The sequence below is a fragment of the Callospermophilus lateralis genome, chromosome 6 (assembly GCF_048772815.1).
Source record: "Callospermophilus lateralis isolate mCalLat2 chromosome 6, mCalLat2.hap1, whole genome shotgun sequence".
Taxonomy (NCBI): domain Eukaryota; kingdom Metazoa; phylum Chordata; class Mammalia; order Rodentia; family Sciuridae; genus Callospermophilus; species Callospermophilus lateralis.
In genome coordinates this window covers 158,984,229-159,007,914 of record NC_135310.1, presented here as the reverse complement: position 1 = coordinate 159,007,914, position 23,686 = coordinate 158,984,229, and the positions used below count along the sequence as shown (strand labels likewise).

General features: G+C 55.8%; 1 protein-coding gene across 1 annotated transcript; it reads right to left on the bottom strand.

Moving 5' to 3' along the window:
• Positions 1–856: 856 nt before the first annotated feature.
• Aldh5a1 (aldehyde dehydrogenase 5 family member A1) lies at positions 857–23,520 on the bottom strand. The gene is made up of 10 exons (XM_076859262.2): positions 23,135–23,520; positions 18,250–18,333; positions 17,480–17,650; positions 15,781–15,897; positions 14,638–14,781; positions 11,609–11,752; positions 9,725–9,883; positions 7,741–7,910; positions 5,285–5,343; positions 857–4,087 (listed from the first exon to the last, which is right to left on the bottom strand). The coding sequence occupies exons 1-10, from the start codon at positions 23,468–23,470 to the stop codon at positions 3,882–3,884; spliced, it is 1,590 nt and encodes a 529-aa protein (XP_076715377.2). The 5' UTR covers positions 23,471–23,520; the 3' UTR covers positions 857–3,881.
• Positions 23,521–23,686: the final 166 nt, after the last annotated feature.

The window sequence follows — 23,686 nt, the reverse complement described above, 5'->3', positions numbered from 1 at the left end:
GGCCTCACCACTGCCCAGAAGTAGCAGGCCAGACGGTGGACGGGCGCCTCTGAAACTGTGAGCCAAACATCCTTCCTCTTGTTGGTTACCTTGGGTGTTTGCCTCGGCAATGGAAGGTGGGTTGACACATGTTCCTGGAACCGAAGGGGTGTTGACATGGGTTGTCAAGGGCTCCTCCAGCTCACGGGGGACGTTCTCTCCCCAGTGCTCCAGGAGGCGGCCCGTGTGCACAGGGGGAGGACTGAGTCAGGACATTGAGGCGGGGCCCTGCGGGCCTGGAGGGGGACCCCTGTGACTAGGGCTCTGCCCTCCAGGGTGGACTGCTCTGCCCGTCTGGTCTAAAAGCCAGCTTGGGTAGGTCACTTGTCATGTGATACCCCTGCTGCCAGGAACTCTGCCCGCAGGGCCATCACCAAATGCAGCCCTTGACCTTGGACCAGACTTGGACCAGAGCCAAAATGAGCTATGCAATCTGTCCCATCTGTGTGCTGTTTCTAGATCCGAAAACATACCTAGGGTACTGTTAGTCACACACAGAGGTCACATGTGGACACTACGGAGTCCTGTGCTTTCCCCAAGCCAAACCAGAAACAGCCCTTGAACAAGTGGTTGGTAGTGGGGTGTGTGGAAGGCAGACGGGCGGCTCCGGGCAGCACCTGACTTGCCGCGGGGATTCTCAGTCCAGGTCAGCAAACATGCCTAAGCACAAAGCCCCGCCTTCAGGGGCTCAGTGGAGAGTGGTCGGTCTCCGGGGAAGGAGCGTTATCTACTACATCCACGCTGGCCCAGGACTGTCCAGTAAAAACAGTGACCTGCCAAGGGAAAGAACTAAACAAACAACCAGACCTCTCAACACTCGAGGGAAGCTGTGCTAATTCAGCATTTATTGGCACACATACGAAGTCGGCTGGCTGGAGAGTGAGGCGTACGCCGTCAAGAAGCAGAAAGTAAGTCATGGCACACGTTTAGAAACCAAAGGGTTTACGGATTTCACACTAACACTTACTCCCGAGTTTTAGCTCACAAAGTGCAGCATGGCACAATCACAGCATTAAGTATTATTCAAGTAAAGTGCTACGGAACTAGCTGATGGGGGGCTGATTGTACCACCTCCTGCCTTCAGGGGAAAGAATCCCACAGAACTTGAACTTCAGGTCCAAGTTCATGTGTCGGTGGTTCACAGTACAATAGGCTTGTCCACGTGGTGCTCTGATCTTTATTTTCACGCAGCCCTCTTTAAAAATAAAGATCCACCCGGACAGAGGCACAGACAGGATCAGCTCTTACAGGGGGAAAGCTGCCCAGCTGGAGGAAGGGAGTCAGGGGTAACTGCTGGGGAGCCCCTGCTGAGAACCCAGGGGAGCCAGGCCAGAGAAGCACACTGCACAGTATGGCCCCTGGGCGTTCCTGGGGGAGATGACTAGTGACTCTGTAGGCTCAACGCCTTCTCCTGTTCAGCCCTGCCAGGCCAGAGGTCACAGACCACAACACAAAGGAAGATTCCACTGATGGACTCTGAAGTCTGGATTTCCTACAGTTTCCAGGTGTCATGAAACACTGTTGCTGTGCGTTTTCCCCCATCTTTTGAAAATACAAACACATTCTTAGTTCATGGGTTGTACAAAAGCAGTTGGCAGGTCACACCTGGTGAGTGGTTTGCCAACCCTGGTCTAATGGTCCTTTTCTATTTCATATATACCATCTGTCCACATCTAACATGTGGTTACATTACTAAAAACTAACAAAACATTCATTTAAAATGACTTTTAGATGGACTTGGTGGCGCATGCCTGAGTCCTAGCTACTTGGGAGGCTGCGACTGGAGGATCACTTGAGCCCTGAAGTTTGAGGCCAGCCTGGGCAACACAGTGAGACCCCATCCCCAAACAGGCAAAACCCCCCAAAACCACACACTTCTCTTTTATCCCGCAACCCAGAAACATTTTACTTAACAGTAAGTTATTTCTTTTTCAAAAAGAATTTTTTTTTTTCTTTTGGTGGTGCTGGGCACTGAACCCAGGGCCTCAAGCATGCTAATTCTGAGCTCCACCACTGAGTCAATGTTCCCAGCACCCCAAGCTATTTTTTAAAAATATTTTTTTAATTGTAAGTGGACAAAATACCTTTATCTTATTTTCTGTGGTGCTGAGGATCAAACCCAGAGCCTGACACATGCTAGTCCAGGGCTCTACCTCTGAGCCACAACCCCAGCCCCACCCCAAACTATTTAACTACAGAATTGATCATGGAGATTACAGTGAGTCTCTGGCCAAATATGCAAGAAAACTCAAAATTTCTCCCTGCTTACAGGGTTGAAAGTGTGTTTTAAGGTTTTCCTCTGGACATTTCAGCATTGGTATTCTACTTCTAAAAACAACACCAGGGCATTTGCTTTCTTAATAGAAAAAGGATGGATGCACAGGAATCTTAAGCAATGAGGGCCTTCTATAAAACCACCAAACACTGTACAGCGAGGAGCAGAAATTAGCTGTCAACGTGCTGGGCGTGCCTCTTGACAGGCCTGGGCAGTGTCACCAGAAGGCAGAGTTCTGATTCTCCTTTGGGGTTGGGCACATGGCAAAGACTACCCCAGCCAGGTGTGCAGCAGCTGCAGGACTGGAGGCATCCCGTATGCGTGGGACTTTCTGCACTTGGTTACTCAGCTGCAGCTGCCTGTGCTCAGTGAAGGGTGCTGGGTGGAGCTCAGGAGCAGCTGCATCCAGCACTGTTTTCATTCATGTCTCCCTGCTACTACCAGTGAACTGAGGGGCCTCTACGCATAATGAGAAGGGGAGGAAGGAGCTGGAACGGCCAGTTTTCTCTTCAGAGTGAGCACCAACATCAGTCACAGGGAATTTGAGGGGTGGTTCGTATGCTGAACTGTAAATGGGGTTACTAGGTAAAAGGTGCCTGAAATCCTAGGCCTTGAGCCTCCTCCACACCGTGGACTGGCACCTTCTCTTCCTTCGAGATTACGGTGGTGAAGGTGCTTTTTCCCTTTGGAAGTGCAAGAGTGCACGGCACCAGGACAAACAGGCTGGGCTTGGGTGGGTGGGTGCGCCTCTCTGGGCCCAGGGCAGTGCTGCTGCTCAGAGGTGGCTCCGGTGCTTACCCTGCACGTTCCCTTTCTTGCAAGTCACTTCCGCTCAGGCCCAGGTGACCTGCATGACGCCGTCCTGGACTCAGGAGTGCTCCTGGGCAGGAGCAGGAGGGGACAGCGAGGCTCCACTGCACGAGCCGCCTCCACCGATCCTGCTCTCAGAGTGGGCTTGGGGAGCAACGTGAAGCTGAGGCAGGACCAGGGTCAAGGAAGGCTCCCGTCTACACACAGACCTGGGACAGACGCGCTCCCGCGCCACACGGTGGAACAGGCGATTCCGGCTGCAGTCGAACGCTCTCAATGGTGACCCACCAGCCTCAGCCGCAGCCCCTCTGGATACACAGTACCTCCAGGGCTCAGCTGGCTGGGGAAGGGGATGCTGGGCCCACCCACTGCTGATCGTACTCCGGGGGCTCCTTGCAAGTGCTCGGGGCTCACGCTGATAGCCGGCCGTGGCCCCTGACAGGCAGGGGTTGGCTATGTGGCCCCAAAGGGCGGGTCTGTTGGGCACTGCGCCTTGCCCTCAGGTGGACGGGTCACGTGGAGTCCTCCGGCTTGTTCTGCAGACCCCGGCCTGGCTCTCTGGGGTCTGCAGCCACAGGTGGGCGGCTTGTGTTGGTCCCTCATTAGGAGATGGCAGGGTGGGGGTTGCCTCTGATTAAAGATCACGAAGACTGGCTGCGTGAGAAGTCACGACTCTAATGGCCGAGCCCCTTAACGAATGGAGGGCAGGTCCCGAGGGTGGGTAAGCCTCCTTTACTGATCTCCAACAAGCGAGGAGCTACAGGCCCCCGTAGCACACGTACTTGACTTCCAGGTACTCGTCAATGCCGTACTTGGAGCCCTCGCGCCCCAGGCCAGACTGCTTCACCCCACCGAAAGGGCACTCCACGGAGGAAATCAGCCCTTCGTTCACGCCCACCATGCCCACCTCCAGCTGCTCTGCCACCCTCCAGATCTGGGCAGGGTCCTGAGAGTAAAAGTAGCCTGTGGCGGGATGAAAGGACACGGGTGACCCGTGGAGCGTCCATCAGAGACACGTCTGAAGTTGATGCCCACTGACCACTGTTTGCCCGAGTCCTCCCCGCTCCCTGGCAAAGCCCCAGTGGGTCCCGTGCCCTCCTCATCTTGGCACCAGGAAATCCCCTTTTGCTTCTGTTCCCCGCTGGCCAGGCTCTCTCTCTGCTCCTTGCCATCCTGCACACCGGCTGGGTGGCCACACACTCCCTGCCACACCCCCTCCCCTCCTCGTGGACCAGCAGCACGGCTCTGTCCTCAGTGGGCGGTCAGCTCTCCCCATGGGGGCTGAACCGGCACCTCTTAGGCCCGTCTCTAACCGTGTCTCCGAACTCCCCACCAAGTTCTCCTACCCTTTCTTACTCTGCTCCTGATCTCCCTGGGTTCCCTCTGCCCGGCTCTCTCCCCCACAAACCGCACGGTGATCTTGGTGATCTTGCCCCTCGTTCTCGACCTCGTTCAGGGTGAGGCTTCCTCCACCTTCATCCCACTGGGAGGGAAGAGGGAGGACGGAACGTCCTGCAGAAGCCCAGGGCAGGCGCCTCGCTCCAGTTACCGTGGAGCTGACCTGGGTGCGGTGTGGCCAGGAGACCCACAGAGGCTGATTCTTCCTCCGGTGACAAGGGGCACCTGCAGCGCCACAGCTTGTCCTCCAGGAAGCTCGGCCTCACTGTGGACGCCAACACTGACTTTCCCGGGGTTACAGGGACACGCTGTGGCACCTGGCCATGTCTAGACCGAGCAGCAGCCGTCCACGAGGCCAGCTGCAGGCGCTCTCGCTCCTTTCTCTGTCTGCCACACTTCCTGCCGATGCCCAGGGTCGGAGGCTGCCTAGTTGTGCGGGCTTTAGGCGTGGGGCCAAATGAAGAGAGAGCGCTTGGCGTTTCTGGGCATCGTGCCTCTGAGCACCCGAGACTTTGGAGGTGCGCGTGACCTCCACCCTCAACGCCTGCACTGGTCTCCTCTCCACTGCTCCCCAGCTCCAACCACGGCTCCCAAATGCGGGCCACGGGGGACAGAGAGACGTGAGCAGCACAAAGCCACCCTCGCCACTTGGAAAACACACACACCCTGCTGAAGTGTCCCTTTCGAAGCCCTGGTGGCGTCTAAGACAGTGAGGCATTTGCTGGAGCCCAGGAATGGGGGCAGACCAGGACAGACACCCACCTGCCAGCCCGACCTCGGTGGCGTTGGCAATGGCGATGGCCTCCTCTTCCGTGTCGAACCTGCCGGAGGTAGAGTCGGTCAGGAGCAAACTCTAGGGGGAGAATGAAGAACCCCGACCTCTTTCCCAGATCAGGGCAAGGGGTCCGAGGTCCGCAAAGGGACCCCAGGGCAGAGAGCGGTAGCGATCGCCGAGGCCACTCGGTGTTCACGGCCAGCACCCCCCAGGGGACCCTCGTCTCTTGTAGGAGAAAAGGAAACAGCGAGGCAGGCAATACCACCAAACAGCGTCCCACGGGAAGGGAGTCCTGGCCTGGGGGCTCCCCAGAGGGGTGACCACCCCGCTGCGCAGAAGCAGGCCCAACAGGGCAGAAAGCCCCCTTCAGAGACCCAGGCCAGGTTCTCAGTGGCTCTGCCACCCGCTACCACGGAGCTCGCCGTGGTGCTGTGCCCACGTGCCAGGGCCCTCGTGGGCTCGCCCAGCGCCATCCTTTTATTTCGGAACAAGATTGGAGTGGCAATTTTCTGTCACTCCAGAATTGCATCTGCCACAGTTTCTAAGCATCCCGATTCTAATTTTAGAAGTCTGTCAGCGGGGCGGGCCGCAGTCTCTGCAGGGCTGGTGGCTGGGCGCAGCTGACCCAGAAGAGTTAACCTGGGGGCGGGCAGTGGGGGTGCTGGGAGGAGGCGGCACAGCCTGTAGCCAAGGCATCCTTCCAGGTTCCTGAGAAAGCGTCCAGTTCTCATTCTAGGGAAAGCGTCGTCATTAAAACAAAGAAGTGACCCTTTTCTCCAACAGTGGAGAAACTTCATGAGCAAGATGGAACAGGCTGGCAGCGGGGAGAGAAGACAGACCTCGGGCCCTGGACAAGACGGCACAGCCAGGGGAGCGCAGCTGAGGGCCAAAGCTGGAAATACCCGAGGAGGGACAGAAACCAGGGCTCACAAAACGCCTCCACAGCAGCTCAGGGCACGGCTCCGGGCACAGCTCCGGGGGAACATGCCCTGGGGAGCGGGCGTGGGCTGCACCTCCCCCACTCCTGTGACTGTGAGCTGGTCCCATCTGCAGGGCTGGCTCTGGGTCTGTGCTAGGTACCAAGGGGCAGTTGCAAGGGACCCAGCCAGTGCCCAGCCCAGCTGGCACACCAGCCAGGGCAAAACAGGCAGAGGCCAGCAGGCTCCTTTCCCTGGTCCATTAGAGGCAACTGCAAAATAGCCCTGGGGGGTGGCGAGGAGCAGGGGTGTCGACTCAGGATTTAACACAAGACGTCCTCCCGCTCCCTGAGGTGAGAGGCTTTGCCTCCAAGCCTGAGCACAAAGGGAGGCTGAGCTTTGACCACAGCCCAAGCAAGACATCAGAGGAAGGGAAGACCCACAAGACAGCAGGTGACAATGTCAGAAAAGGACAGACCTACAGCAGGTGAGAGAGCGCGAAGCAGGAGGAGCCGGGGTGGGGAGAGGGCTGGCGAGGTGGGGACTGAGGGGCACCAGCTGGAAGAGCCAGGGTGCCCCTGAACCCCAGGCCTGCGGAGGGAGGGGCCTCGCGGGCGGCGGGCGGCAGCAAGGCTGGTGCAGAGTAGGAGTGAAGTGAGTCTGGGCGTGTGGGTCACAGGGTCAGGGCAGGAAGGACAAGGCAGGGAGAAACAGCGGCCGGGGACTTCCCAGGACCGAACAGACACCTTAGATACCAAAGAAAGGCATCAGAACGCAGCCTGAAGAAGCCCAGGGCACCAAACCAGAGTCACTGCAGCACCCGTGAGGGCATCAGGGGCCAAGAGAACACCTCCAGGTCCCCAAGAAAAAAGGTGGGTCCCCTTCAAGGAGGAAGGGGCAGAATGGCATCTCTCAGCCACAGCTCTGGAGGTTCAGAGGCCTGAGTGCCAGTTCAGTGTGGAACCTGGAATTTCATCCACAAGCCACTATCTACTCGTAAACATAAGGTGAAAGATCACGGAGGTCACTTGAGTGTCCATCCTACAGACTGCCATGGAAGAGCCCTCAGAGGACGTTCTCCATTAAGAAGGGGAGGAAGGCCGGGTGCAGTGGTGCACTCCTGTGATCCCAGAAGCTCAGGAGGCTGAGGCAGGAGGATCACAAATTTGAGGTCAGCCTCAGCAATTTAGCAAGGCCCTAAGCAACTTAGTTAGACCATGTTTCAAAATAAAAAATAAAAAGGGCTGGGACACAGCTCAGTTGTAAAGCACCCCTGGGTCGAATCTCAATACCAACAGCAGCAACGAAAAGAAGAAGAGGAGGAGGAGGAGGGCGTTCAGCAGAAAGCAAGAAGTAGGTAAATTCTGCTTTCTAAATTTAAAGGTTGAAGCCTGCGCGTCAATCTGCTCAGTGCAGCTCTGGCCCCCTGCACCCCGCGGCCCCCCTGGCCCTCAGAATGGCCCGGCCATCTCCCCCCAGGTTGTAGTTTCCCTTCCTTCCGGGGCCTCCTGCGGGCTGGGTCTTACTTGATAACTGGTGCCAGAGGCCCGAACGTCTCTTCGTGAGCACAAAGCATGTCCTTGGTGACACTGCTGAGCAGCGTGGGCTCGAAGAAGTTCTTTCCGAACTGGTGGCGCTTCCCGCCCATCACCACGGTGGCCCCTTTGGAAACGGCATCGCTCACGTGCTTCTCCACCTGTGTGACGGGAGAGAGGGCGCTTGGGGGCTGCTGGAGGTCACCTTCCAAATGACACCACCTCTTAGAACGTCTGAGCCCCAGAGAGCAGTGACCGGTTCCCCTCACCTTCACAGAGGCCGAGAGAACCGCCTGGGCCCTGGGAGACCGCTCTGCAGAGCAATGGCACAGGCCCTCACCCGCTGGCCGCCCCGGCCGCCTGCCCTGCCTGGCCCTGCCGCCTGCCCCGCTCCTGGGTCGCACTCCTCCGCTGCAGTCTCCTGGGATGGGCTTTCCCGCACTCTGCGCAGCTCCACTCTGGCGGCACCTTCATTTTGTTCTGGCACATTCTAAGTGCAGTCTCATCCCTCAGGGCAGACTGCGTGACCTTAGAAGTGCCAAGGGGCCGTCTTGTGCGGGGAGAGGCGGAGTGCCATGACCCAGAGAGGGCCCCGGTGGTCTGCCTGCTCCACCCTCCCTCCTGTACCCCACTCCACTCCAGAAGGCCGCGTCCCAAACGCGCCTCTGGGTCCCTCCATCTGCCCCGCGTGGCGGACTCAGCCTGCTGCCCACAGAGGTCCCTCACAGCCTCTGCCCCCTTGGAGTCCTCCCCCAGCTCAGGTTCAGAAGAGACCCAGACAGGCCTGGGCACGTCTTGCTGCGCCTCGCAGGGTGCCCATTAGCCCGCAGGGCCTGCTCCAGGATTGGAGCTGGGAAACAACTCTACTTACCGACCCAGCCCCACCCCTCTCCCTGACTCCTCTCCCCACCCCTCTCCCCCACCCCTCTCCCCCACCCCTCTCCCTCTCCCCCACGGGCCCTTTCCTGCCCTTTTCTGAAATGTCACGGAAAGGTCTTTTCCTCGGGATCTACTCCTTAAGGGTCTGTAAAGGTCTGTCGGCCAAAGCCAACCCGACCCATTGTTTCCATTTATTTTTGTTTATTGTTTGGTGCTGGTGGTGGAACCCAGGCCTCCTGCATGCTGGCCGGGGGGGGGGGGGGGGGGGGGGGGGGGGGGGGGGGGGGGCTCTATCACGGAGCTCCATCCTAGCCCCAAAGATTGTTTCTGAACAGCGCCCTCTCTACCCAGCCTCCTTCCACTGCGATGGAAGTCCTGCGACAGCTCCTGGGAAGTCCCAGCGCACAGCACCCTCCAGGGCCACAGCGCCACGCTCACCGGCTCCCAGAGGGCCCACTCAGCACCCCCCGAGGCACTGAGACCAGGTGCTGGGCTGGGCCCAGCTCGGTGGAGAGCACTTCCCAGCACGTTCCAGTCCCTGGGTTCCATCCCAGCACTAGCAGAACCAAGCTAAACCCAAAACCAGGGCCCTGGGTAGACACATGAAGGTGGTGGTTGGGGGGCGGGGGGCAGCTCCAGTGGTAAAGGGCACAGCAGCGGGGAGAGTCACCACTTTTAGGATTTGAACGAGGATAAACTGCCTTCACTAGACCAGCAGTAACCCGTGCGTGTCCTAGGAGCCAAAGTCACCTCTGAGACGCAGGTGGTCCTGCTGGAGCCACCCACGGCAACACACTGGACACTGGCCAGAGTGCCGTCCAACCTCCTTGCGCCCCGGGTGCTTTGCTCAAGGACGCTTCTGGAAGGGCATTTCATCATCCAGGAAACTGACCCCTCTGTGGCGGAAAGCTCAGGTGGGCCGAGAGGACCCTCGGTGGATCTCACAGGACCCCCATCGTGACAGCCACAGAAGCCGAAGGCCAGGGGATGCGCCAGCCGTGGAACTGCCGACTCCCCACCTCACTAAGGCGACTTGCTCAGCCAGGCTCTGGATTTGAAACCGCAGAAGTCACTCCACAGACGAAGGTGGACTCACCTTTTCTACTGCTTTCTCATTAATCAGTGGGCCTTGGGTGGTCCCCTCCTCAAATCCATTGCCCACACGCAGGTTCCTCTTCATCGCCTCGGCAAACTTTTTGACAAAGGAGTCGTGGATCCCCCTTTGCACCAAGAATCGGTTCGAGCAAACACAGGTCTAGATGGAAGAGGAAAACAGGCCCAGGGTCAGCTGGACAGCGGTTGGTCCAACCAGGAACCTCGCTGCAGCTGCCTGCCGCCTCGCTGTGGAACCACTTCCCAGGGCCCACCTCCCAGGGCACTTGGGCCCAGAGACAAGCGCACAGTCCACTGGAGGCTGGGCAGGTGGCATTCTGTGTCTGCAGAGGGAACCTGCCGGACTCTAAACGCATCTACACTGACATTGAAGGGGGAGGTAAGCTCAAGGCCACGGCAAGGTGCAAGCTGTGTACAGGGAGCAGCAAACAGCACCCATTCTCACACGGGACCTTCCGGAACCCTGACTCTGTTTCTGGAGAAACATTTAAAAATGCTTATTGGTGATGCATATGTTCAGATATATATATGTGTAATTTATTTACTTTAAATGCTGGCATTTGAGCTCATCTGGCACACTGTGCCACATCCCCAGTGCTGTTCATTTTTCGAGACAGTGTCTTGCTCAGTGGCCAAGGCTGGCCTTCACTTGTGATCCTCTTCCCTTAGCCTCCTGAGTCACTGGGATTACAGGTGTGTGCCCCTGCACCAGGTTTACTGATGATACTTTTAAGGCCAAATGCTTAAGTATATTTCTTAAGAAGCTAGACTCCATGCAACTACATGGATAAAGCTGGGGACGGGGTAGGACCACTGGCTCAGTGACCCTTCAGTTACCCAGTCTTTTAACAGTTTGTTTCTTTCTTCTTTTCTTGAAATATTTTTAGTTGCAGGTGGACACAATATCCTTATTTTTATTTATTTTTTTTTAATGTGGCACTGAGGATGGAACCCAGTGCCTCATACATGCTAGGCAAGTGCTCTACCACTGAGCCACAGCCACCACCCCCAGTTTAGTTTCTCATCAGGAAAATGCAAGATCTATATCAGATGACTTGAAAGGTCACTGCCAGATCAGAAATTCCAGGGTTTCCTATCAGATGTGAGCTCGGCCTCCACTCTCCCAAGACATGTCCGGGCACAGTCCAGCTCTTTGCCCCTGTGTCCTGCATCTGGTACCTCTGATGCCCCATCTCAGGAAGAATGAGGCCCAGGCAGGTCTTTGGAGGCAGTAGGGCTGTGAGTTTCTCCAGGTTTTGTCCTGATATTTTTCTATCTTCTTTCTCTTAAGACTAAGGGACTATCTGGGTGCACTGGGGCATACCTACACTCCCAGCCACTAGGGAGGCTGAGGCAGGAGGACATGAGTTCAAGGCCAGTCTCAGCAACTTAGCCCCTAAGCAACTTAGGGAGACCCTGTCTCAAAATAGAAAATAAATATAATAAAAAGGAATGGGGCTGTGGCTCAGTGGTCAAGCACCCCTGGGTTCAGTTTCCAGTACCAAAAATAAGGACTTTGGGCCTCAGACCTTGGCTGTTAAAGGCTGCTTCGCATCTGAGATGACTGCATCAGTTAAGTGAAGACAGGCCCTCACTGGATGGAAACCTATGAAAGCAATCAGATTGAAAGGGCAGAGAGAGGAGAACAAGAACCATCAGGTCCAGGAAGCTCATGAAGCTAGAGTCTGCCTCCTTTCCCTTTGGACTATCCATGCCTGACGCAGTCCCTGGGAAGAAGGTGCCTCCTAAATGTCTCCCGAATAATCAAATGAGAATGAGTGGTGTGGGATTCGGGAGCGGGGGAGGCAGCAGAGGGGGAACACACACACCTGCTCCCTCAAACCCTGAGTTACGCCCCAGGACTCACCTGTCCAGCGTTCCTGAATTTAGACGCCAGCGCCCCTTCCACGGCCTGGTCCACGTTGGCGCTGTCGAAGACAATGAACGGGGCCAGGCCGCCCAGCTCCATGGAGACCCTCTTCACAGAGTCTGCGGCATAGTGCAGCAGGACCTGCGGGCGGGGGAGAGCGTGGTGAGCGCCAATCAGCTGCCAGGCGCTCAGCCTTCGTCTACAAAGCCACCCAGCCAAGAAGAAAAGAGGGTGCACGCAGCGCGTCTGGAAAGACGATCGCACAAGGAGAGGGAGAAATGAGAGTGTGCCTTCCTATTTGCTTGTACTTGATGAAGAGCCGGGAAGACAAGGGCAGCAGGAGTAGTTACTTATAGCGGGGAGGAGGAGTCGGGGACCAGGTAGCGCCAGGCTCTCAAGGTCAGCGCTACCGTCTTGCTGTCTGAGCCACACAGCTGCGGCTGCATCTTAAAATCCGGAACACAGGAACAGGGTAATAAAACCACCCAGAACGCCACAACTTAAGGATTACCACTGGAAACAGTTTGGTATGTATTCCAAATCCAGACGCACGCATACGTACTTTTTTAACACACAAAGAATATGGTTAGAAAGAAATAGTTTTCCAACCTGCTTTATCTTCCCCAGGAACCTAGGGAACTTGTTAACATGTTCAAAACTCTGTACATCTTGCCCCTTTAATGTAGTATCTGCTTATGCAAATCTTCTCATGTCAGCATGCCTGTTTCTAGAACATTTCTTTAGATGGCTGCCTAGTATTCCACTGTATGGTTGTACCATAGCATATTTATCCACCCCCATCTGCTGGACATCCAGGTTATTTCCAATTCCTTGCTACTTAAAAGCATTGTGACTAATCCCTCAAGATAAATTTGTAAACCTGTCAGCTCAATGCATGAGTGTAAGGCTTTTGGTAGATACAACGATTAGACTCAATATCCAGTAAGAGATTTCAAGGGCTGAGAAGCTGCTCAGGATGTTTAAATTCTTTATGATAAGACATAGGTCTTGGTTCAGTCAAAGCTGAGAAAGAGAAATGCTTGAGACAGTTCAGGGGCATGGGTGGTGCTCACAGGCCCAGGCTGCTCTCAGGACACAGCCCCCTGTGACGTGCATGCTGAGGCCACAGGTTTGTGACAGGGCCCTGGGTAGAAATTCAGAATGTGTGACAGATGCACCTGCCCTGGTTCTGCTCTGTGCCATTCTAGCCATCAGACGCGCCACCCAGGAGCTGCCATCCCACAAGCAGCACAGTTGAAAGATCAAACAGACTTCGTCAGTGGACCCAAGTTCCCTTTTGAATTCTTAAGAAATGCTGAGTCTGCACCAGGGTGATGAGGATCCTCACTGCGGGGTCCCCATTGGGCCTCCATGTCACCTCCACCAGCCCCGGGCACAGGCCCTTCCGTGGTGCCTGTCCCCCACATCGCTTGCTCTGAGTTCTCTGACAGCATCTTCTCCCCACTCGGCCTCGGCCTCCTGGAGCATGGCTGCCTGCTCTGGCCGGCCACAGCCCCCAGGACTGCCCCCACCCCTGCCCCTCCTAGTGAGTCCTCGTGGCCCGGTTCCCACTGCCGACATCCTCAGGAGGGATGCGACTGGTCCGGCTCCCTTCTATGCCTGGGTCACCTCACCCGCCAGCCGGGAAGTTCCGTTTCCCTCAATGACTGCTCCTGGCTCCTTCTCTGTGTGGGGGAGGCCAGGTGCAGAGTGCTGTCCCTCAGCAGGGCCAGGGGAGGCAGCTGCCTGAGAAGGAGGTGGGAACAGCTCAGGCTTGTCCAGCAGAGGTCACCCTGTGCCCCAGTGGACAGTGAGACTGCGCCCGAGGACCAGGGGTTAGTGCTGATGGTCTGTGAGGTCACTTCAGGGAGGCACTAGACTGCAGATCGGTGCTGGACCACTGGACAACACCCAGCCCCGTCATTTTTTTGGCCATATTGTCACTTTTCCCTGCGTCACTTGAGGCAGATGGCTGTCCTAGGAGAAGAGAAGCAGAGCCGGGCTTGGGGGGACCCTGGTTGGAGGATTCCTGGAGTCCGGACAGGTGACGACGTTGCTGAGTAACTGGAGAAGCCCCCACGGTGGGTGCTGCTGCCCAGCTCCTGGGTCTCAGGGTGGAACGGCAGAGGTTGGCAGCCCTTCGTCCCCGGCTCTCCGGCCACCTCATAGTGACATCTGCAGGCAGTTTCTGGACCTAAAGTTCCTGTTTTGATAGGAATGATGGAATTCCAAGAGGCCACCCCTGAGTGTGAGTCTATGGGGTGACAAATGGCTTATGCTGGGAATTCTACACCATCGCATTATTCACCCCTGCTCCTCGTGCTTTCTAAAAGTGACCAGTTTCATAAAAACTCTCAGCTTAGGTTGGCATCATTTTTACGTGTTTATGTGCGTGTTTATGGCACATCTCGCAGGAGTGCATGCACATTCATGCTCATGTAAACTCGGAGAGCGGAGCACACTGTCTGGAAACACGGCCAACAACAACTTTGGTTCTGCCCTGACATTTTTCTCTTTTGAAAACACATAAAAGGATAAATAAAAATGTACTCAGAGGCACACACGTGGTGTCTTGAGGAAAGACCTTTTCAACATTTAGGGGAAAAAATAAACTGTTAAAAGACCTTTCCACGTCTGTAAGTTCCCTTGTGCTGCCACACCTTTTTCAGTTCTAAGACACCCGTTTCAGCATTAGACCTGTGCTCCTGGAATCGCCAATCCAGCTTGTGAAAGAAACAAGCACTGAGGATTGGAGAGCACACACAGGAGAGCCTGCAGCCGCTTGGTGAGCAGGAGTCGGGGAAGCTTGCTGTCCAGCTCCTTAGCTGCTGTGGACCTGGAGCCCACGAGCACCCCAACAGGGAGGACCATGCAACGATGGCCAGGGGCCTCCGGGGGGCGCTCAGACACGACGTTATTGGAGCTAGGACCTGTCTACACACAGAGCTCAGGGTAAGCTGCTGTTTTACGCTATGTAAAGAAAACGCTAGAACGAACTTACTTTCTTTGGGACTTGAATCGCATACCTTTCCTGTCGCCGTGGACCCTGTGAAGGAGATCTTGGACACCAGTGGGTCAGTACAGAGTGCTTTCCCCACCTCCTTGGCCTTGGACCTAGAGCAAGGGACCACGTTGTACACGCCGGGCGGGATCCCGGCCTCGTTTGCAAGCTACAGAGAAACAGAAACACATGGCCACAAATCATCAAACTGGGAAAAGAGAAAGAAATAGATGTTTAATCTAAAGGTACTGTGAAAACCTAAGCTGATTTTTGGGACAGAAAAAAACCATATTTGGGAGGATTGCGTGTAACTTGCTGGTAGAGCACGTGCTTAAGATAAGTGAGGCCCTGGGTACCATCTCGGCCCGCACAATTACATATATTTGGAACTAAAATAAGACTCTTACTAGTGCTAAAGTGACGCCAGTATCAATGTGCTGCCAAATGTCATTAAGATAAAATCTCCTAGGGAACGAGTTTCAATGCCACCTTCTGTTTAGCGACCTTGGACTTCTTTCCCAAGAGAGGAGATTCAGAGGAGAGTCCAGTAGACATCTTTGGCCCGCAGAGCCGAGGACAGGAGCAAGAAGGGCCCCTGCACACAGCAGGCAGGAGCGTGGACAGGCACAGCCCTGACAGTGTGGGTGCAGGCAGTGCAACTCTCCCGGCCCAGAGGGGCCTGGGGAGACGGGACATCCAAATGCCACATGGTGACCAGGACGGGATCCCAGAACAGGAGAAGAGCACAAGGTGAAAAGTGAGAAAACCTGAATACGTTGATGACGGTCAGTATTGGCTCATTAACCCTAAAGGCCGCACACACGATGCTGGGATTGTGGCTCAGTGGGACAGCACCCCTGGGTCCCATCCCCACTAACAACAAGAGACAGAAAGAGAAAGCCTGTGCGCTTCTAAGTGTGAGACATGCCCACATTTTAGTGCCCGTTTAATGAAGATGACGGATAAATGTCATTTTTAGGGTGGCCTAAAGAACACATGGTCTGAATGTACAAGGAAACCCCCATCTAGTTTTTTTTGGAAAGAGAGTATCTGACTTGACTTCCAGAGGACTAAAACACCACGCAGTGGGAGACACAGGCAGAGAAGGAGGCTGCAGACTGCTCGGCCTGCCCCCTTTGGACTCTGTCCGCACAGCACAGAGGCTCACCTGGGCCAGGGCCAGGGCGGAGAAGGGCGTGTCTTCTGCAGGTTTCACCACCACGGTGCAGCCAGCTGCCAGGGCGGCCCCCACCTTCCGGGTGATCATGGCGCTGGGGAAATTCCACTGGGATCAAAAGAGCAGAGCACACATTGAGAGCTGCCTGGACAGTCCAGGGGAAGGCAGGGCAGGAAGTCAGTCAACAAACCTCCTTGCACAACTGACTAGCAAACCTGTTCTCCAGCTGCCCAGGGGACCTCAGAACACCTGGCCCCGCCAACCTGAGGGAGCCGGGAGGGAAAGGTTCATAAAGATAGGGAGCAGTTTTAGAATATGACACAGTACAACTCTCTGGACCAGTGTCTTCTGCAGAGGGCCAGTAAGGTTCTTAGACGTTGTGGGATCTAGTTTCTTTCCCAACTGCTCAGTTCTGCAGTTGAATCAGGAAAGTCACCAAAGAGAAGTACACAAATGGACATGGTGTGTCCCAATAAAACTTTATTTAAAAACACAAGCAGTAGGCTGGATTTGTCCTGAGGTCCTTGGCAGGCGATATTAGGGTTGTGATATTGAAAATGGCATATGATTTATGACTTCCTTCTACATACACTTTGTAGACTCTAGAGACACCTGCATATCTAGATAGCTACGATATCTATAATATACATCTCCGTATCTAGATAGCTAGGATATCTATGATGTACGTCACATATCTATAAAGCCATTTCACTCTGACAAACAAACATAGACTTAGTCTACGTCGGTTATTGTTCTGAGCACTTCAAAACCATAATCCAATCCTTATCGCATCTCGGTGAGGTCAGAGTTACTGCTGTCCTCATTTACAGGTTTGGGGAAACTGAGGCAACAGACCCGGAACCTGCCCATGGTCACATGACTGGTAAACAGTAACCGTCAGGTCAAAGGAGGGAGGACCCCATGGGCACCCGTGCTGAGCAGGAAGCGACAGTGGCCTCCTGACCCGCGGCAGGTGCTGGAGAGAAGGCCTGAGACAGTGGGGTGGGAGGGCTGCTGTGCAGGCAGCGCGTGGCGGTCCCAACCAGGCGGACGCTGAGCCGTACTTCGCAGCCTCTGCCCTCCAACCCTGCCGGTAAGTGCTCAGATGCTCTGCTACTGTGAGGACCCCAAGTTAAACAAAAATTTTCCAAACAAAGGCACGTTAAAAAGTGCGCACGTCCGTAATCCCATCAGCCTGGGAGGCTGGGGCAGGAGGATTGCAAGTTCAAAGCCAGCCTCAGCAATGGCGAGGTGCTAAGCAACTCAGTGAGACTCTGTCTCTAAATAAAATACAAAATGGGGCTGGGGACGTGGGCAAGTGGTTGAGTGCCCCTGAGTTCAATCCCCAGTAATGCACCCCCCCACCCCCAAAGAAAATAGCAAACAAAATGGTGAAACCCAGATCTCTTCAGAGGTGCTAGGCCAGGCGCTAGGAAGCCCTCATGCTGAGTCACAAAGCCCAGGTCCTCCAGGTCCTCCTGCAGGCCATCCCCCTCCCACACGCACTGCCAAACATGTCCTCCCACTCCTGTCACCACAGCTGGCCTATCCCAGAGGGCCCCACACCTCCGCATCCCACAGAGCAACCAGGAAACCAAACTGGAGGCGCTCACCTGGCAGGAGGAAGGACACTACTTCCCACCCCACCCCACCCCACCTGCCCCGCCTGCTGCTCCTGCCTCTCACTCACCGGGGTGATGACTGCAGCCACTCCCAGGGGCTGCTTGAGCACCAGGGCCCTCCTGCCCTTGGCGCTGGGGTAGATGACGTCTCCGTAGATGCGGCGGGCTTCCTCTGAAAACCACTCCAGGAAGAGGGCCGAGTACAGGACTTCTGCCTCTGCCTCCTTCAGCGGCTTCCCCTAGACGGAGTCAGAAAAGGACACGCTCTGCCTCCTGAATCCCTCAGGGTGGCAAGGGAGTGAGAAGCCCCCACGATGACACACAGAGTTGCTGGGAAACCCCTGACGGGTGAGTCCAGAGAGCAGAGTGGCCCCCGGCCACCAGGGCGTGCGCGGTCTCAATGTGCCTACAAGTTAGGATTGACTGGCCCTGCGCCTTCTAAGGTTTCCTCCTTCCAAGACCTCCTCGGGGTGGAACCCAGGGTGAAACCGCTCTTCACAGCAAGGGGGGACTACTGTGCACTTAGAAACACACGAAATCTAGGACACATCAAAGCCGTCACTTAGGGAAGACCTGGGGGGTGCAAAAGGAGAATTCACGTGGCTCCCGACAAAATCAATTTCTGCAGATCAGCAAAGAATAAACTAGAACATTCAAGTTTTGTTTTATGATGTGCCCGCCAGGCCCAGGCACTTGGCCTCTGCTCAGCAGACAAGGAGTCAAGTGCTCTCCAGCCCCAGAGCAGCACTGGGTGGGGGGGGGGGGGAGAGGCTCCCAAAGGCTGGGTCTGTACTTTCCGTGGCAGTCCGTCCGGTGCCGTGGCGGGACCTATACTTACGCTTTCCGCTGTGATCAGCTTGGCCAGGTCGCCCTTGTTCTGCATCATTAAGTCGTACCATTTCCGAAGCAGTGAGCTCCTCTCCTGAAACAGAGCAAGGCAGAGGGGGATGAAATGTCACCTGCAAGACAGAGACCCCCTGAAGCACCCACAGGGCGGCAGGGGCTGCATCCGGGGCCAGTGTCGCTGGGCTGCGGGGTGCCGACAGCTGTGAGTGTCCAGAAGAGAGGAGCGTTTGGCTTGGTGACGGTCAAGAAAGCCGGCCCTCACCAAAGCACCTGGGCCAATTCAACACTGAGGACCAGACAGAGCAGGAAGGGGAAGGAGAGGCCAACTCGCTGTCTCTGGGACCTCATCTTCTGCCCTGGGGCAGGCGCGCCCCGTTCTGGGGCCTCTAGACTGGAACTTCACCCCGGCGCCCCTGGGCCTCCACCCTCACGAGGTTCCTTCTCATGGTAACTCTCTCCCCACGAATCCCTGTTTAGGTCCTGTTGGCTGTTTCTCTGGAGAGCCCTACACTTGGGGAGACATATATGGGCCTTCTTTGATAGGGTATGACACAGACCAATATTAAGTTGTGCCCAAGGTACTCGGAGCCATAAATCACAAAAGTCTTGTGGAGACAGCTAGCACCGTTGATGGGAAACAGATCAACTTTACCACACGAAGGGACAGTCTCCTACTTTTTTTTTTTTTTTTTTAAAGAAAGAGAGAGAGAGAGAGAGAGAGAGAGAGAGAGAATTTTTTAATATTTATTTTTTTAGTTTTTGGTGGACACAACATCTTTGTTTGTTCGTGGTGCTGAGGATCGAACCCGGGTCACACGCATGCCAGGTGAGCGCGCTACCGCTTGAGCCACATCCCCAGCCCCAGTCTCCTACTTTTAAAGTTATTACTATTTTTTAGCCGGGCCAGGTGCCCAGCTACTTAAGAGGTTGAGGTGGGAGGGCTGCTGGAGCTTGGGAGTTTCAGACCAGCCAGTCTGGGCGACCCATCTTAGGGGGAAAAAATTCAAATTGTAGTAAAAGACACAAAATCCTGGAGAAGAGGCAAAAGCTGTGTCAGTAGGGTAATTACATCTTATCCGCGCTCCGTGAAGCACCAGTGAAGAATCTGTTGACCACGGGCCTGCGTGCCCCGGGTTACTCTGGGAGAGAGAGGGATGAAATACTAAAATCTTGGAGGCCTGGCTCAGAAGTAGATTAAATATCTGAGTAAACAAACTGCTGTGAATAGACATCAGGCGGAGTCCCAGAAGACAAGGACAGAAAAGCGAGGGACCTGTAAGGAGAGGGGGCTTCTGCAGACTGAACACATGGACCTGCGCAGGCAGGAGCCACCTGAAGGTGGTGTGCAGAGCCCTTGGCATGCCGTGAATAACTGTGCCCAAAACAGGGGTGGTGGAGTCCTAACCCCCACACCTTACTGGTCTCATGAGAGGTTCAAGGTAAAATGAGGTCATCCAGTATGACTGATGTCCTTACAGAAAGAAGTCTGGAAACAGACACAGAAACATACCTACCAGGATGATGTGAAGAGATCCCAGGAAAGAGCCACCTACAGGCCCAGCAGAGAGGCCGGGAACAGTCCCTCCCTCGAAGCCCACAACCCTTTGGACTCAGCCAACACTTTGATCTCAGACTTCCTGCCTCCAGACCGGAGATCTAAGTGTCTGTTGCTTAAGCTTCCCAGTTGACAGCCTTTTGTTACAGCAGCTGTAGAAAACTAATACACACGCGTCTCAATCTATAATTGTGCTTTCTACACATAAACCCAGTGGAAGTGGAAAGAGCCACATAGTGTGCTGGAGAGTACCGTGTCTGCTAGGGAATGTGACTCCCTCACTGTTGCTACCCAGTATCAGCAGAGACAATGTCCCACTGCATACGGCTACCTGGGAGAAGATCACAACTCGGAATCCCAAGTTCAGTGTCCACTGGATGCACATCACTCACACACCAGTGAGAAGTTGAATAATCCCGGCTTAAACCATCCTGATCTGGGGACCGTGTGTACGATCTGAGCCAGGGGCTGTGCGGATGTGCAAGACTCAGGGTTCCTGAGAGGTGGGATGATGGACGGGCACATGGGGCCCCCGACTCCAGCTCCCCACTGGGAGGAAGCGGCGAGGATGGTGCACTGTGGCTTCTCTCAGCCATCTCCTCACCCACGACACGAATCAGTCTACTGCAGGGGCCACCCAAAGGATCAAATCCAACACAGGTATAGCACCGAGAACAGTACTTGGCTGTGGTGGGGTACAGTGATGGCCTTCAAAGATGTCCAAGCCCCAGTCCCTGGAACCATGACTGTTTCCTAACATGACAAAAGGGGCTTTGCAGATGTGATCAAGGACCCTGAAGTAGGGAGACTATCCTGGACCATCTGGGTGGACTCACTGCAGTCAGGAGAACCATGAGACGCAGGAGGGTCAGTGTCAATGTTGTCAATGTTGGAGAGCGCTATGTGGCAATGGATGCAGAGGCTGGAGGGATGACGGTCATGGGTCAAGGTGCACCGGCCGCTTCTAGGGAAATGGACTGTCCTTGGGACTTCCAGGAGGAACAAAGCCCTCCCCAGCATTTTGGACCTCTAACTTCCAAAACTGTACGAGGGGCTGGGGACATGACTCAGTTGGTAGAGTGCTTGCCTTGCATGCACAAGGCCCTGGGTTCGATCCCCAGCACCACATGCACACACACACACACACACAAAAAAAAAAAATCTGCATGAGAATAAATTTGTATCATTTCAAGCTTCTGAATTTACGGAAAACTTTTAGGAAGCCATAGGAAATCAATTAGGAAATCAATGCATTATCCTACAAGCCCTCCAATAACTACCAGTTCAAGAAGGGGGGATGCTCCTAGGCCTGGATCACGGAGAACAGACCCAGGAAGAAAGGCCGCAGAGGCTAGGAGGGCAACCACTGCTGTCCCCCTGGCTTCTGCTGCTCACCTCCCACCACCAGGGCCCTCAGGGAACCGACACCACCCTCTTAGCACCACGTTGACGCTACCAGTGTTGGCCAGAGGCCTTGGCACTGGCCCTGAGGCCGCCACACCACCAACAGGACTGAAGGAGCTCCCTGCATCCCGGCACTGTGACAGTAGAGCCCTCCTGAGACCCAGATGATACGAGAGGGCGCAGGAGGTGGATCTGACCCAACTGAGAACATATGCGATGCACACAGGTGTGCCTTCCACACATGCATGAGCCCAGGGCTTGTGTTTCAATTCCAGCTCACAACTCCAGTCACCTGGGTACAGCCTCACTGGCTCGTCCTACGGATCTCCCAGGTGGATCTCCCAGGCGACGTGCATCTCACACTGGACTATCTCAGCCGGAGGTCACTCCATCCTCCCAGTCGCTCAGGCCCAAAGTCCTGGGTCCAGCACTGCCTTCTCTCTCTTATATCCCATAATATGCTGCTGAAAAACACAGCCGGCTCTGCCTTCAAAACACATCCGTGATGGCACCAGTCGTCACCATTCCCCACTCTGTCTAGCTCTGTCACTATCTGCACCTAAATCACACCAACAGGTGGTTGGTCCCCCAGTGGTCCACATGCTGGAGGCTGGGTCCTCGGTGTGGTGACCTTAGAGGGTGGGCCCTAGTGAAGGTCCCCAGGTCACCCGAGGCGTGCCCTTAGAAGGGATCAAAGCTCTTCTCCTAGGAGCTTGGGTAAAGTTCTTGAAAGGGAGAGTGGTTAGAGTGAGCCGGACCTCGAGCTCTCTCTGGCTTCCTGTCCAGACCTGTGACCAGTGGCTCCTGCACTGCTCCCACTAGGACACTGCCATTTGCCATCAGTCCCTCACCAGAGGCCAAGTCCATGGGGCTGCCTAGTCTTGGACTTTCAGCCTCCAAAACTGCTAAATAAACCTCTTTTCTTTATGAAATCAGCCTGACTCCGAATTTCATTATTAAGGCAGAACCTGCCAGCACACCTCCTAACAGGTCTCCACTTCCTCTGCTGTCCTCCTTCAGTCCCTCAGCACCATGGCCAGAGCGTCTTCCAAAATCTAAATCGGATCATATCTCTGCTTAAAACCCTGCCATGGCCCCCACCTCACCCAGAGTAGAACCAAAGTCCTGAGAATGGGCCCTGCGTCCCCAACCACCCAGGGCCCTCCTCTGGTTCTCTTTCCCGGCCTCTTAACCTTGTCCAGGCCTGACTGGCCAAAGAGCCTCCTTCTGTTCTGCCAACAGGACAGACAGGTTCCTGACTTGCTCCTTTTTTTGTTCTTTGGGTCTCACACCTAAGTGAGCTGAAAGGGTCTGCTCCCAATCATTATGTTGGACTCCTGATCACAACGTGCCTGCGTGTGGAGATGAGGTCTTTAAAGAGGTGGTAACATTTAATGTGAGGTTTCTAGGTGGACCCTGATTCAGTAGGGCTGGTGTTCTTATTAGAATGCCATCACACGAAGAGATACGACCTGCAAGTCAGGGAGCAGGATCCCAGAAGAAACCAAGCCGGCTGCCCCCTTGACCTTGGACTTTGAGCCTCCAGAACTGCGAGAAAACCTCTGTCTCCCAGTCCGCGGTGCCGTAAGGCGGCCTAAGCGGACTGCTTCGTCCGACCACCCTTCACCAAGACTGGTCCTGGGGTTGCGCGCCGGTGCCCTGCCTCCCCTACTGGACAGTGAGCTCCCAGAGACTTGAGAGCAGAGGCCATTCTCCACCGCCCGCCACAGCGCTTGGCACGGATGCTGCAAACTTATCTCTCGTTTGTGTCCTTTCGTGTTGCTCTTTCTGCAGTGTGTATCCCAGGAAATCGAGGGCGAGAGGGAGACGTCGCGGCTGTTTTCGCTTTTGAGGAAAGCCCGGTGCTCGGCTCGGGTCCCGGGCCAGCGCTCGCCCCCGGCACCCGGCGCACTCTCACCTTGACCGAGACCACCTTCCAGCTGCAGAAGGCCTCGTGGGCGGCGTGCACGGCGGCGCGGGCCTCGGGCACCCCGCAGTCGGCCACCATGCCCAGCGTGGCGCCACTGGCTGGGTCGTACACGGGGAAGGTGGCGGCGGCCGGGAGCCAGCGGCCGCCCACGAAGCTTTCGGTGCGCAGCAGCGCTGCAGAGAGGCCCCCCGGGCCGCCGGCGGAGCTGCGGAGCTGCGCCCGGCCCGGCGCCGAGCAGCCGGCGCGGGGGCGGAGGAGGCGGCCTAGAGGCGCCCGCGCGAGGCCCGGGACCCAGCAGCTCCGCAGCCGAAAGCTGGTCGCCATGGCCCAGGCTGCAGCGGCGACAGTGGCAGGAACAGGCCAGCGCGCGCGCGCACAGGAGCGCAGGGTCGCGGGAAGCGGGCGGAGCGAGCGGGCGGCGGGGACGCGCGGGCTGCACCCGGCGGCCGGGGCCGCGGCTAGAGAGCGCTCTCTCCACCCTCTGGCTGCGGACCCAGCGCCCGAGGCCGAACCTTGCCCGGATCGCCGCGAGGCTTCGCT

Coding starts and splice junctions, on each gene's coding strand:
- Aldh5a1 (XM_076859262.2), bottom strand. CDS start 23,470: ATGGCGACCAGCTTTCGGCTGCGGAGCTGCTGGGTCCCGGGCCTCGCG. Junction 14,782..15,780: donor CCGCCCTGGCCCTGGCCCAG/GTGAGCCTCTGT, acceptor GTTTCTCTGTAG/CTTGCAAACGAGGCCGGGAT. Junction 9,884..11,608: donor AATTCAGGAACGCTGGACAG/GTGAGTCCTGGG, acceptor TCTTCCATCTAG/ACCTGTGTTTGCTCGAACCG.